Source organism: Cervus canadensis, chromosome 27 (assembly GCF_019320065.1).
Source record: "Cervus canadensis isolate Bull #8, Minnesota chromosome 27, ASM1932006v1, whole genome shotgun sequence".
In the NCBI taxonomy this organism is placed as follows: Eukaryota; Metazoa; Chordata; class Mammalia; order Artiodactyla; family Cervidae; genus Cervus; species Cervus canadensis.
In genome coordinates this window covers 20,530,234-20,543,494 of record NC_057412.1, presented here as the reverse complement: position 1 = coordinate 20,543,494, position 13,261 = coordinate 20,530,234, and the positions used below count along the sequence as shown (strand labels likewise).

The following is a 13,261-nucleotide window of genomic DNA, read 5'->3' as shown; positions in this document are numbered from 1 at the left end:
AGAGGGGATAAATGGAGGTTGGGATTGACATATATATACTGATATGTATAAAGTAGATAACTGATGAGAATCTACTGTATTGCACAGGGTGGGGGGAGAAAGTAAGATCTGTTTGTAGGACATATATTATGTTAACCTTAAAAATACCTTCCAATATACAATGAAAAGTGAAAGTCAAGTCACTCAGTCATGTCCAACTCTTCGCGACCCCATGGACTGTAGCCTACCAGGCTCCTCCATCCATAGGATTTTCCAGGCAAGAGTACTGGAGCAGGTTGCCATTTCCTTCTCCAGGAGATCTTCCAGGGATTGAACCCGGGTCTCCCGCATTGTAGGGAGATGCTTTAGCATCTGAGCTACCAAGGAAAGTCAGTAAGTGCAGACAAATACTATTTATGCCACTTATACAAGGTCCTTAGAAGAGTCAAATTCATAGAGTCAGGAAATACAGTGGTAGATGCCAGACAGGTGGGTAGAGGGTGGGAAGGTGAGGAGGGGGAGTGGGGACTTAGTGTTTAACGGGGGCAGTTTCAGTTTAGGAATGAAAAAATCCAGGAGATGAATGATTGTGAGAGTTGCACATCAAAGTGAATGTGGTTAGTACCACTGAGTTGTACAGTTAAATATGGTTAAAATAGTTATGTGACTTTTATCTCAATAAAAAAGTACATTTAAAACTTTAAAAAGAAAGAAAGCCCTCCCCAGGCATTTCTGACTACATCTCATTGGCCAGAATTGCATTTCATGACCACCCCTAACCATAGGGAAGGCTGACAGTTCAAACACTTATCCTTACAGTCTGCATAGAAAAGAACATCAAGAAAGAAACTGAAAGGATGTGGAGTGATCTAACCTTTAATACTTTAATAACTGCCTCAGAAGGGAACCTAGGGTTTCAGGGAAAATACGTATATTTTGATGAAAATATAAATATATATTTATTATAAATCTATATAACACAAATAAATATATTTCTATATTTTATATAAAATGTATTATTTTTAATATTAATTTAAATTATAATATTTCTCCCTGAGGTTTCTCAGGGAGAAAATGTTCTGGTACATTCCAGGTGGGGGGTGCTTGACAGTGCTGAATATCACTAGCACCGAAAGTAATAAATGTTATCCTTCTTTTCTATCATGAATATGAATAACGCTCTGAAGGCTGAATGCAACCTAAGAATTTACGTGAGAAATGAGGCATGAAACATTTTTGAAAATATATTAGCCCAAAGTCTGTATTACGGCATATTTTATACCCTTTTCAATATGCTACAAAAGGTTTGAGCCATCAACTGAATGCTGCCAGAAAAGAACAAACAAGAACAAGGATACAAAAATAAATGCTGGGAGTCAAGTTACCACGAGATGTTCTTTATGGTCGTTATAATGATCTCAGGACCAGGCAGTCGGTTTTGCTTCAAACTCTCCCCATTAGCACTTCTTCTGCAAGCCTGGTTCTCCAAAGAATTAATCCCAGGACAAGTAAACAAAAAGCTTCCATAAGCATCTTCCCCCGACCCCTGCCACTTGGTTCCTTGTACTTTCTTTTTAATACGTCTGAGATCTCATTTTGAGAACGTGAAAGGAGCATGTCTGATTGAGTGTTTTCTGACTGGACATTCAGTTAATGTTTAAGTCTTTTATTCTGAATGTTTTTATTATACAAAATATATTTTGTAAGCGTGAAGTACAGTAATGATAACTGTAATATGTTTTACACCTTATGAACTTTATCCCATGTTAATGACACTCAGTAAAGTGGCCAGTGGCATGAAAAGATTTACATTTTTAAGATATTATTCAGTATTTTAATCCTTTCTACTCTTAGATAGTTCTAAAAAGCTCTGTAATATAAATGCATATCATTACTAAAATGTGGAACAAATATCACCTTTGGTTTTCCAGGAGGCCTTGTCTTCCTAGGCCAGGCCTGAGCCAAATTTGGGCTTAAAAAGTAAAAATGGGTGAGACATCAAGTCCACAAACAAGTGCTCATCAATCATCTGATTCCCAGAGTCTCATGGTTCATGTCCTGAGTGTCCTCTGAAAATTCACATAAAAATACTGATTCCTGGACCCCGGACATGAAAATTCACTTGGAATGGGGTGTGGCTCAGAAATCTGCATTTTTAACAAATACTCTAAATGAGTCTGATACAGATGGTCCCCAGGCCACACCTGGAGAAACATTGCTCTCATAAGTCATGTGCTCCTGTGATGAGAAGTCACAGTCTGCTAAAGTCCATTCCACCTTCCACCTACAGGTCAGTTTTCCCTTCACACCAGAGAATGATTGCTTCTCTCTTTCATCTTTCAAAGAGTAAGCTGATTCTACTTTTCCTCAGTTTCAAGGAGTTAATAGATTAATAATTTGCATAGCACTACTTAATATTTAATAATACTCTATTACACTGAAGTATTCTGTCATACAGAAAATGTTATCTAAATTAACTAAGCTCCACTGAATGCCTATTATGAATAAGAAGAGGGATATTAAAGATAGATAAGACCACTCCCCAACTCTCAAATGAAGATTCCTAGATTAGCTAGTTCCTGCCTGTCTGTCACTGGGTATGAATTCCCTTAACTAATCTTTAGTAATAAACTACATAGTACATTTGAATGGTTACCATTCTAGAAGGCCAATTAAAATTACAAGAAGTTTGGTGTTATAGGGTAAAGGTTTATCTTTAACCCTTTCTTCTAAGAATGTTCTACATCATTTTTTTTATTTTTAAGAGATGGTTCTATTTCTTTCTTTCTTTCTTTCTTTTTTTTACTAAAATCCTAAAGAAGAATGCCTCTGGGCATAAAGTATGTCAGGGGAGCTCTTACTCTAAACCAGTTATTTTTTTCCTGGCTATCAGATAATGTTTCACTAAGGTATTATATCTGAGGTCTTATCTAAATTTGGGAGGATGAGACTGCATGTTTCAGAAATGATCTGCCAGCTGTGCTTATGACAGTGTCATTAAGTTCCTGCAAAAAGCAAGAGGAGGAAAGAAAAAAATAAAAGAAGAGAGGAAGGTCTATGGTAACAACTGAATTTTTAAAAACTTCTCCAAAATGCCAATCATGAAGGTAAGCAGTTTAATGAAACATCTCATGTAATCCTCGTGACAGCCATGAAATACAGGTTCTTTATAGACTGACTTTACAGATAATGAAAACTGAGGCAGAGAGAGAGCAGCTACTGCTGCTACTGTCATCTCAGTCGTGTCCGACTCTTTGCGATCCCATGGACTGTAGCCCACCAGGCTCCTCTGTCCATGGGATTCTCCAGGCAAGAATACTGGAGTGGGTTGCCATTCTCTCCTCCAAGGGATCTTCCCGACCCAGGGGTCAAACCCACATCTTCTACATCTCCTGCATTGGCAGGCAGACTGCTTACCACTAGTGTCACCATGAAGCTACTACGGCAAATTAAGATTCAAGCAGAGCTCTGTCTGTTTTTAGAGCTCTCAACCACACGTGGCAGGAGAACCCATTGGTAGATGGACTTTGCAGTAAAGTGTAATTGGGTAGAGCCACCCTCTTGGGAGCACAGTGCCATGACTCCCGCAGCATCAGAGCAGACAGCAGAAACTGTACTTGATCAAAAGTTATGATCCACTGTCTAAGGGCTTCTGACAGCCTCAGAAATCAGGCTGGCTTTAGAAATTCGAGTTCTCTTTCCTCACCAAAGCAATACCTCCTAATTCATATGCTACATATCCTCTGCCTATTGATCAATCCACTGCACTGAGGAAAGTCAGTTCTAAATTTTCTAATAAAACCATCAGAATGGTTAAAGAGAACTCTGTGGCTGTCAAAAAAAAATATCAAAAATCAACATGGTGTCTGAGTTGGCCCTATTGACTCATACATAATTCTTTTTTACAGGATGAATAATAATTATTTGACTGGTAATTAATGCTATATTATTGTTATTAGGAAGGCCCAAGGTTCAAACATTCTTAATTGCTTGAACTCCTGGGGCTAATTAGTGCAAGCTTTAAAGGGATATGTCAGAAATCACAGAATATGTTTTTATATCAAACATAGAACATGAGGGACATGCCCCTCACTAAAGGTTGCCAGATAGTTCTAAGCACTTAGCACAGGTCTTGTCAGAGAAAATCCCAGTATATTAATTTACCAAGTTCAGAGTTACTTATCAAAAGGCTGTAGTGCATAGTCTTTTGCATAATCAAAGTGGCTTCTTAACTCATCATCATTTACTTTTATCATTTATATTCCAATTCACAGAGACATAGTCATATCAATTACAAAACTAAATACAAAATAGCTACAAGACTAAGTGCTGTAAACTGTGTACACATCAATAACAAGATGATTTTCACAAAATGCTGTGTAAATATTGATTATTCACATTACCTGATAAGAAATACCTTGTAGCTTTTTTCCTTGAAGAGTATATGTATGATGACTCGGAAGAAAATCATCTTCATTTAGATCTATGAAAAGAGGTGTTATATGGAGATTAGCAGAAATTACACAATTTAAGAAGTTTAAGTTCACTTGAATAGTTATATTTTTCTTTAGTCTATTAAGGCATTTTATTGACTAGACCATAAATATTTACTTTTCTAAAGATATGCTGTCCTTCACAAACAGATGGAGAAATATACCGTATTCATGGAATGGAAGAATCAATATTGTCAAAATGACTATACTACCCAAAGTGATCTATAGATTCAATGCAATCCCTATCAAGCTACCAACAGTATTTTTCACAGAACTAGAAAAAATAATTTCACAATTTGTATGGAAATACAAAAAACCTCGAATAGCCAAACTAATCTTGAGAAAGAAGAATGGAACTGGAGGAATCAACCTGCCTGACTTCAGACTCTACTACAAAGCCACAGTCATCAAGACAGTATGGCACTGGCACAAAGACAGAAATATAGATCAATGGAACAGAATAGAAAGCCCAGAGATAAATCCACGAACCTATGGACACCTTATCTTCGACAAAGGAGGCAAGAATATACAATGAAAAAAAGACAACCTCTTTAAAAAGTGGTGCTGGGAAAACTGGTCAACCACTTGTAAAAGAATGAAATGAACACTTTCTAGCACCATACACAAAAATAAACTCAAAATGAATTAAAGATCTAAATGTAAGACCAGAAACTATAAAACTCCTAGAGGAGAACATAGGCAAAACACTCTCTAACATAAATCACAGCAGGATCCTCTATGACCCACCTCCCAGAATATTGGAAATAAAAGCAAAAATAAACAAATGGGACCTAATGAAACTTAAAAGCTTTTGCACAACAAAGGAAACTATAAGCAAGGTGAAAAGACAGCCCTCAGAATGGGAGAAAATAATAGCAAATGAAGAAACAGACAAAGGATTAATCTCAAAAATATACCAGCAACTCCTGCAGCTCAATTACAAAAAAGTAAATGACCCAAACAAAAAATGGGCCAAAGAACTAAACAGACATTTCTCCAAAGAAGACATACAGATGGCTAACAAACACATGGAAAGATGCTCAACATCACTCATTATCAGAGAAATGCACATCAAAACCTCAGTGAGGTACCATTACACGCCAGTCAGAATGGCTGCTATCCAAAAGTCTACAAGCAATAAATGCTGGAGAGGGTGTGGAGAAAAGGGAACCCTCTTACACTGTTGGTGGAATGCAAACTAGTACAGCTGCTATGGAGAACAGTGTGGAGATTTCTTAAAAAACTGGAAATAGAACTGCCATATGACCCAGCAATCCCACTTCTGGGCATACACACCGAGGAAACCAGATCTGAAAGAGACACGTGAACCCCAATGTTCATCGCAGCACAGTTTATGATAGCCAGGACATGGAAGCAACCTAGATGCCCATCAGCAGACGAATGGATAAGGAAGCTGTGATACATATACACCATGGAATATTACTCAGCCATTAAAAAGAATTCATTTGAATCAGTGCTAATGAGATGGATGAATCTGGAGCCCATTATACAGAGTGAAGTAAGCCAGAAAGATAAAGACCACTACAGTATACTAACGCATATATATGGAATTTGGAAAGATGGTAATGATAACCCTATATGCAAAACAGAAAAAGAGACACAGATGTACAGAACAGACTTTTGGACTCTGTGGGAGAAGGCGAGGGTGGGATGTTTCGAGAGAACAGCATTGAAACATGTATGTTATCAGGTGAAACAGATCACCAGCCCAGGTTGGATGCATGAGACAAGTGCTCGGGGCTGGTGCACTGGGAAGACCCAGAGGGATCGGGTGGAGAAGGAGGTGGGAGGGGGGATCAGGATGGGGAATACATGTAAATCCATGGCTGATTCATGTCAATGTATGACAAAAACCACTACAATATTGTCAAGTAATTAGCCTCCAACTAATAAAAATAAATGGAAAGAAAAAAAAAGAATTAGATTTGCAATTCAGGTTTTTGTTCTCACTGCCTAATCTTGTACCTTAATATTGTATTATAATAAAAATTCATCACCAAACATCCCCCCAAAAAATGCTGTTCTTATAAGAAACAAGTAAAAATTAAATAGAAATTAAACAAAATAAAAATGAAGAATGTCTCTGACCAGTTGTGTCTGACCAGTTGAGCAAGTCATGAAATTTTTCTGGGACTCAGTTTCCCCCCATCCCATTTTATAAAACAGTAGCATCCAAGCTACTAAACCACTTCTGACTCCAAAATGCTATGATTTCATGAAACTATCACCTCACTTGTTTCTGTTAAACTGAGCTTTCCATCCCTGGCATTTTGAGCTTCATTAGCTTATGTCTTCTCAACATGAATTATTTATGCTAAAATTCTTCTTTGCCTGCTTTGGTAAAAGCTTTGGAATGTGTCATCCATTTGCTTGCAGCTAAATGAAACCTTTCAAAAGACAGTAGCATTCCCTTTCAGGCCCTGTACAAGGGGTCCATATATTTAAATCTGAAATACACCATGTGCTAAAAGAAGACAGGACTTCATGGATCACTTAATCCAAACCCGCTGGTTTACAGATGGGGATACTGAGAACCACAGAAGTCACCTAGCAATCAGTCCAGTGACTTCTTTTATCACTTTTATTCTGTTTTACTTCCAGTCACCACTTCAATTTTCTACTATTTTTCATTCTCACATTCTTCAGGGGAGGAAGGGACAGGGAAAACCTATCCTCTATGCAGAAAATAGGAGAAAATTTTTCCCCAAATTCCCATTATAGCTATGGTTACAAGATAAGGTAAATTCACAGCTCAGTCTCAGAGTTATTTACACCAATAAGTTAATATTTTACATCCGAGTTACCACACTACAGGGTTCCAGAAAACACTGAAATTTTAAAATGAGCTGTTTTTGTGATCTGGCTCTTTAAAGCAAGATCTTCCATCACAGGGTCAGGAAGCTAGAAGCAGAGTTTTTATAGTTTCTGTAGTTGGAAAAAAAAAATTCTTTCCTCTATTCCTTTATTCCTTTTCATTGCCTATCTTTTTCTGATCCCTTTAGCCTGAATTTTGGAGAGCTCCCTCTATAATTCTTCTTTGGGGTGCAGGAAAAGAAAGTGAGGTAGGTTCTTGTACTCTTGAATCTGGAAGTCTGTGAGTGAGAAATGTGCACACTGCATTTACCTCCCTGATATACAGTGCGAGGCAGTAAAATGAGTGACTCAGACACTACTGTGGGGCGAGAACACTATGCCCCACTGTAAACTCATGGAGGAGGCAGGGTCTCCGTGGGCTTGAAGAATGGAGATAGTCTGGAAACCCAGAAGAAGAGTACAAGTTACAGATATAACAGCAATGCTGTCACCACTAACCTATAGTGTGGAATAAGAGCAACGGGCTTAATTAAAAGTAGAATTTGAGATAGGTCACGTCAGAAGGGAATTATGGATACTGTACAGGAGGAGGTGAGACTGGGTGGGTGAGGAAGGCCAAATGGTAATGGGCCTTGAGTGCTAGGCAGAGAAATGTGGACATAACCCTCTAGACCAGTGTTGCAGACACAAATACCAACAGAAGGCAAATAAGTAATTTAACTAAATGAAGCAAATTTTGACACGGAGACATGGGGAGATCTGTGGTGAGGTGAAGGTCCACCATTGCTAATGGGCAGCCATTGTTCTCAGCTCTCTCAACTGAAATCACCTCAGATGTTGGACCCAGGATTGACAATTTGTCCCTCATGTTTTTCAAGTATAAATGTATGAATTTTAAGGTAAAATTTCCTGATTTTGAAAATATTGTCTGACCTAAACAAACTTTTTCTTAAAATACTTTTATTTGTAAAGCTACCCATGTGTAGCCTCAGCTTAAAAATTGGGAGGATTTGAGGGTTTTGAATTAAGAAAGGGACACCAGGACAATGGCATTTTATGAAGATTAGCTATTTGTTTTGTAATCTTATACATTTTCTGTATTTGTTATCTCCCATATGTTGCATCTGTGTGTGCTAAGTCGCTTCAGTCATGTCTGACTCTTTGGGACCCTATGGACTGTAGGCCACTGGGCTCCCCTGTTCTTGGGATTTTCCTGGCTAGAATACTGGAGTGGGTTGCCATGCCCTTCTCCAGGGTATCTTCCTGCCCCAGGGAAGGAAACTACATCTCTTTTGCCTCCTGCACTGGCAGGTGTATTCTTTACCACTAGTGCCACCTAGAAAGCCCTAACTCCCAAATGTTACCCTACCAAAAAAAAAAAAAAAAATTATAAAGATAAGAGCAATTTGGTCCTAAGTATCAACAAAGGCAATAACTGAATAAGGCAATATGCAAGTTATAGTTTCCAAAGACAGCCACAACAATATGTTGTTCTCAGTGTGACCTTGGCATGCCTCCACCAAGAAATAGAATTTAATTATCCTTCTATTGAATTGAACTGGCTATAATGATCTGTTCGTCAGAGGAGAATGCAGCCGAAGTTATATTCTGTAACCTCCAAATCTGGGTCAGAAGAAGCTGGCAGCTTCTACCTGGGTCTTCTGTGATGCTCACTCTCCAGACACTTCCTTGTGTGATGCGTGAAGCTCCCTCTGGTGTCTCTCCCTCTTGAAACCCAGCCTTTAGCCTGGGAAAACCTTTAGCCTACATGGAGAGGCCACATATTGGTTCTCAAGTGATTGTCCCAGCTGAGCCCAACCTGCAGTTATCCCAGACAGGTACCCGACACGTGAGTGAAGAAACCTCTAGATGATTCTGGCCATCAGACATGTAAGTCCTCCTCAAGTAGTCATGTATGGATGTGAGAGATGGAACAAAAAGAAAGCTGGGCACTGAAAAATTGATGTCTTCCAATTGCAGTGCTGGAGAAGACTCTTGAGAATCCCTTGGACAGCAAAGAGATCAAACCAGTCACTCCTAAAGGAAATCAACCCTGAATATTCACTGGAAGGAATGATGCCAAAACTCCAATCCTTTGACCTCCTGATGAGAAGAGCTAACTCACTGGAAAAGACCCTGATGCTGGGAAGGATTGAGGGCAGGAGAAGAAGGGGGCGACAGAGGATGAGATGGTTGGATGGCATCATCAACTCAATGGACATGAGTTTGAGCAAACTCTGGGAGATGGTGAAGGACAGGGAAGCCTGGTGTGCTGCAGTCTATGGGGTCGCAAAGAGTCAGACATGACTGAGGGACTGAACAATAGTAACAACAGCCATTTAAGACTTCCTGAAAGAAAAGACCCTGATGCTGGGAGGGGTTGGGGGCAGGAGGAGAGGGGACGACAGAGGATGAGATGGTTGGATGGCATCACCGACTCAATGGACGTTGAGTTTGAGTAAACTCCGGGAGTTGGTGATGGACAGGGAGGCCTGGCATGCTGCGATTCATGGGGTCGCAAAGAGTCAGACACGACTGAGAGACTGAACTGAACTGAACTGAACTGAAGAGAAGCCTCAGGTGTTGTGAAGTGCTACTTTGACTGAATCCCTGACTTGCAAAATCTATTAAGTCTAATGAAATTTTGCTTTACGTCGTTAAGGTTTGGGTTGGTTGGTTTGTAGCAGTAGATTATCTGCACATGCATGGACTACATAGCAGTCACAAATGACAGTATACTTAAGAATGTATCTTTCAGCATAAACATTCAGATTCCAACTCTCCTTCAAATGCAGATGCAGAAAAAAAAGGGGATTTCGTTAAAAAAGCAATATCTCTACTCAGCTTCTCGGTGATTCTAATGGAAATTAGACTTCTGACCTTACCCAGGTAACTCTAATCCTAGTAAGAACTCTCCTAAAGAATGGAAGGGATTCTAAGATTCTTTTGTACAAAATACTAAATCTCAGAATGTTCACATTCAATTCAGATAGACTTCCTTAAAATTAAAAGAGACTGGTTTTGCAGGCAACCTTTGCTCTGGAAGTTTATTTACACATAGCACACAGACAGACATTCAGGTGTGAAATCAGGTTTCTCTCTGTCATTCCTCACGTAGGCCAGTCTAATCTGAGTTAAATCACATGCTCTTGGGAAATAATGTCTCAATCAAATTGTGGTTCCTGAAAATTACACAGAATGGTAAACACACTTGTGACTATATACATTTACTATCTTGAAAATGAGGATAACATGCCAATAAAGAAGGCTTAATAAGATCCAGAGAAGTTCAGCCAAAATATTTATATGCTTGCTGGCCAAATAATGATACTGACTACAATTCAGGAAAGAATATTTCAAGCAAATGGCAATTCCAGTGTTAAACTGGAAGGTCCTAATGTCTCTACCAATGGGATTTTTATAATGAATCTCATCAAAGTCATGTATAAATTATTAAAAATAATTCTGCAGTAGTATGAGTGGAGTTAATTCTCCTTTCATTACTAAACGTATTTCCTGAATGTATCCAGCTTCTTACAAACTTTACAAAAATATACCATTTTTTTAAACATATTTTCTGTTTCATTAATGGTATAGTCTACCAAATCACACTGTTTGAAAAAAAATCTCTAAATCTGCAAATATGTTTTGTTTCTTTTATCTTTTTTTAAAATTTGGTTTTGTTTTTGTTCTTTGTACTTTTTGGTATAAAATAATGAAAGCCCTTTTCTTAAAAATGTCTTTACTTAAATCATAATTTGATCCTGGGTAAATTCCAATGCATAGATTTCAAAAAGTCAATTCTTTTCAGGCTTTTTCCCCCATAAAATTAAGGCCAAAATATATTTAAAATTTTAAATCGATCTTAATTTACTGAAATGAATATTACTAATATTTTGCCTGTTTAGAGTGCTGAAAATAAAACAACAAACAAAATTACAGATCAGTTTCCCTTAATTAATTGGCTAAGCTATGCCAATCTTTCAGTTGTAAAGTCCTAAGCATTCAATTTAACCCACATGTATTTTACAGATGTTGTCTCAGTATCACATATACAGATTGAGATAAAAATATTCTTAGAAGAAGGAAATGGACCACATCAACTGAAAATGCTTCCAGCTCTTAACTTATTGTGATAAATTTTTGTCTTAACCAACATAACACAGTCATATTTTTGGGTTATGTGAATATCTTCATGGATTAAAATACCATCCTTAGCTTAATATTAACATAACCTGTGGAAGTGTATTTTGTCAGGCCCAATACTCTAGAGGACTAAATTTTTGCTGTTAATATAACTTGTATCATGTGGAAATACCATTTTGTAACTGAAATTGAGAGAAATGGAACTTTTTTGGTTCTTAGAGTTTATAACTTATTCTTTATGTTAATGTCACTCTTAAAATTTCCTTACATATTTTCTTCTGTTTTATTGAAAGATGACTTTTACAATTTCATCTTTAGTGTTCAATAAAATCATGGGCTGTGGATGATGGCAATGATGTACCTATCTGTCTTCATCTCAGTAAACCTCACAGACTGCCTATCCTCAGGCCCAATAAACCACTTTTAAGTAATTATTCAATTAACAGCAAAAAATAGTGTTTAAAATGAGAAAGAAATACTATAGGTTGATATGTAAGGCACTAATTGCTTAGAAATATTCTGAGCCTTCCAGAGGAAACTACTACACCCGTAAAATTCAAGTCCACACTTGTGGCTCATCCTACCCTACTAAATTTCTCCCTTCAATTTACAACGGCACCAACGGCATTGGTCTCAGGCCATTGTCTCTTTCTAGCACAGCATTAATCCCTAGGCAATGTCCTATGACTCAGCTGGTACTGCTGAAATGTCAACTGAACTTCTTAGGCGCGTTCGTGAGTGTGTGTGTGTGTGTGTGTGTGTGTGTGTGTGTGTGCGTGCACAGACAGATTGAACACAGGAGCACTTAAGAATCTGAGAAATTTCAAAGTGGAAAAGTCTGTAAAGGCTTTCCTTTTTGTTCTCTGACAAAGAGGTCAGTAATCAGAAAACACCTCACCTTTGGCCAAGATTTTTTGCTGCTTTGTCAATATAACCGTAATAGAATTCCTTACCTATGACTGCTAAATTTAAAACAAACACCACAACATTTCACAGAAAGGAAGTTTAAGAAAATAGAATACTTGAAGAGGTTTATGGAAAAATTTATAACAAAAATATTCTATAATATAGTTATAATTTCTTTATTCATAGGTTGATGTGGAATAATCTAAAAGTAGCATGTGCTTGTTACAGAGATGGATGAATGAATGGATGGGTGGATGAAGGTTTAATTAACTAACCAAGGTGTGAATAAATATCACTAACATTTATGAGGTAAAGACAGAATTTAATCAAACACAATATAAGCAAAACATTGCCTATCTTATAATTTTTAAAAAATGTCTAAAATAATCCCCAAATGTTTCACTTATTTATTTATTTATAATGGAGAAATCTGTAAGCATTGAAATTAAGTTCAAAACTATTCACTAGAACATTATTCAATCTAGGGTAAAATTGAAATAGTTCAAAGGAAAATGATTATTTTCATAAACAATTACTTTGTAAATCTATGAGCTCCTTCATAGCACTCAAAAGGCAAAATCTGAACAATCATACCATGTAACTTGTAACTATAAAAATATTTGTCCCCAAATATTAAAATATCTTTTAAAATTAAATTTAAAATTCAAATTAAATTTAAAAATACAAATAGTTAAATAATCAATAACTAATATGAGCAATTATTTATTTCAGTAACATTGAAGGAAAATACCAAGGATATTAATTTTTTACGTTCTTGTCCATCTTTGTGAACTCTTAAGACTTTCTGTTTTATTCATAACCTTTCCAAAGTTAAGTAATTTTAATTATGAAATCATTTATTATTAATAAAGTTTCTTATACCTGGCTGCTAATTGACTCTT

The 13,261-nt window shown here is 37.2% G+C and overlaps 1 protein-coding gene across 1 annotated transcript in view; it reads right to left on the bottom strand.

Annotated features, from left to right (window-relative positions):
• Positions 1-2,456: 2,456 nt before the first annotated feature.
• LOC122428655 (putative uncharacterized protein ENSP00000383407) overlaps positions 2,457-13,261 on the bottom strand; it is a 44,439-nt gene continuing 33,634 nt past the window's right edge. Inside the window, exons 6-7 of the mRNA XM_043448680.1 lie at positions 4,383-4,462; positions 2,457-2,474 (exon numbers count right to left, since the gene is read on the bottom strand). Of these exons, the coding sequence (XP_043304615.1) occupies positions 2,457-2,474; positions 4,383-4,462 (98 nt within the window). The remainder of the gene's footprint in view (positions 2,475-4,382; positions 4,463-13,261) is intronic.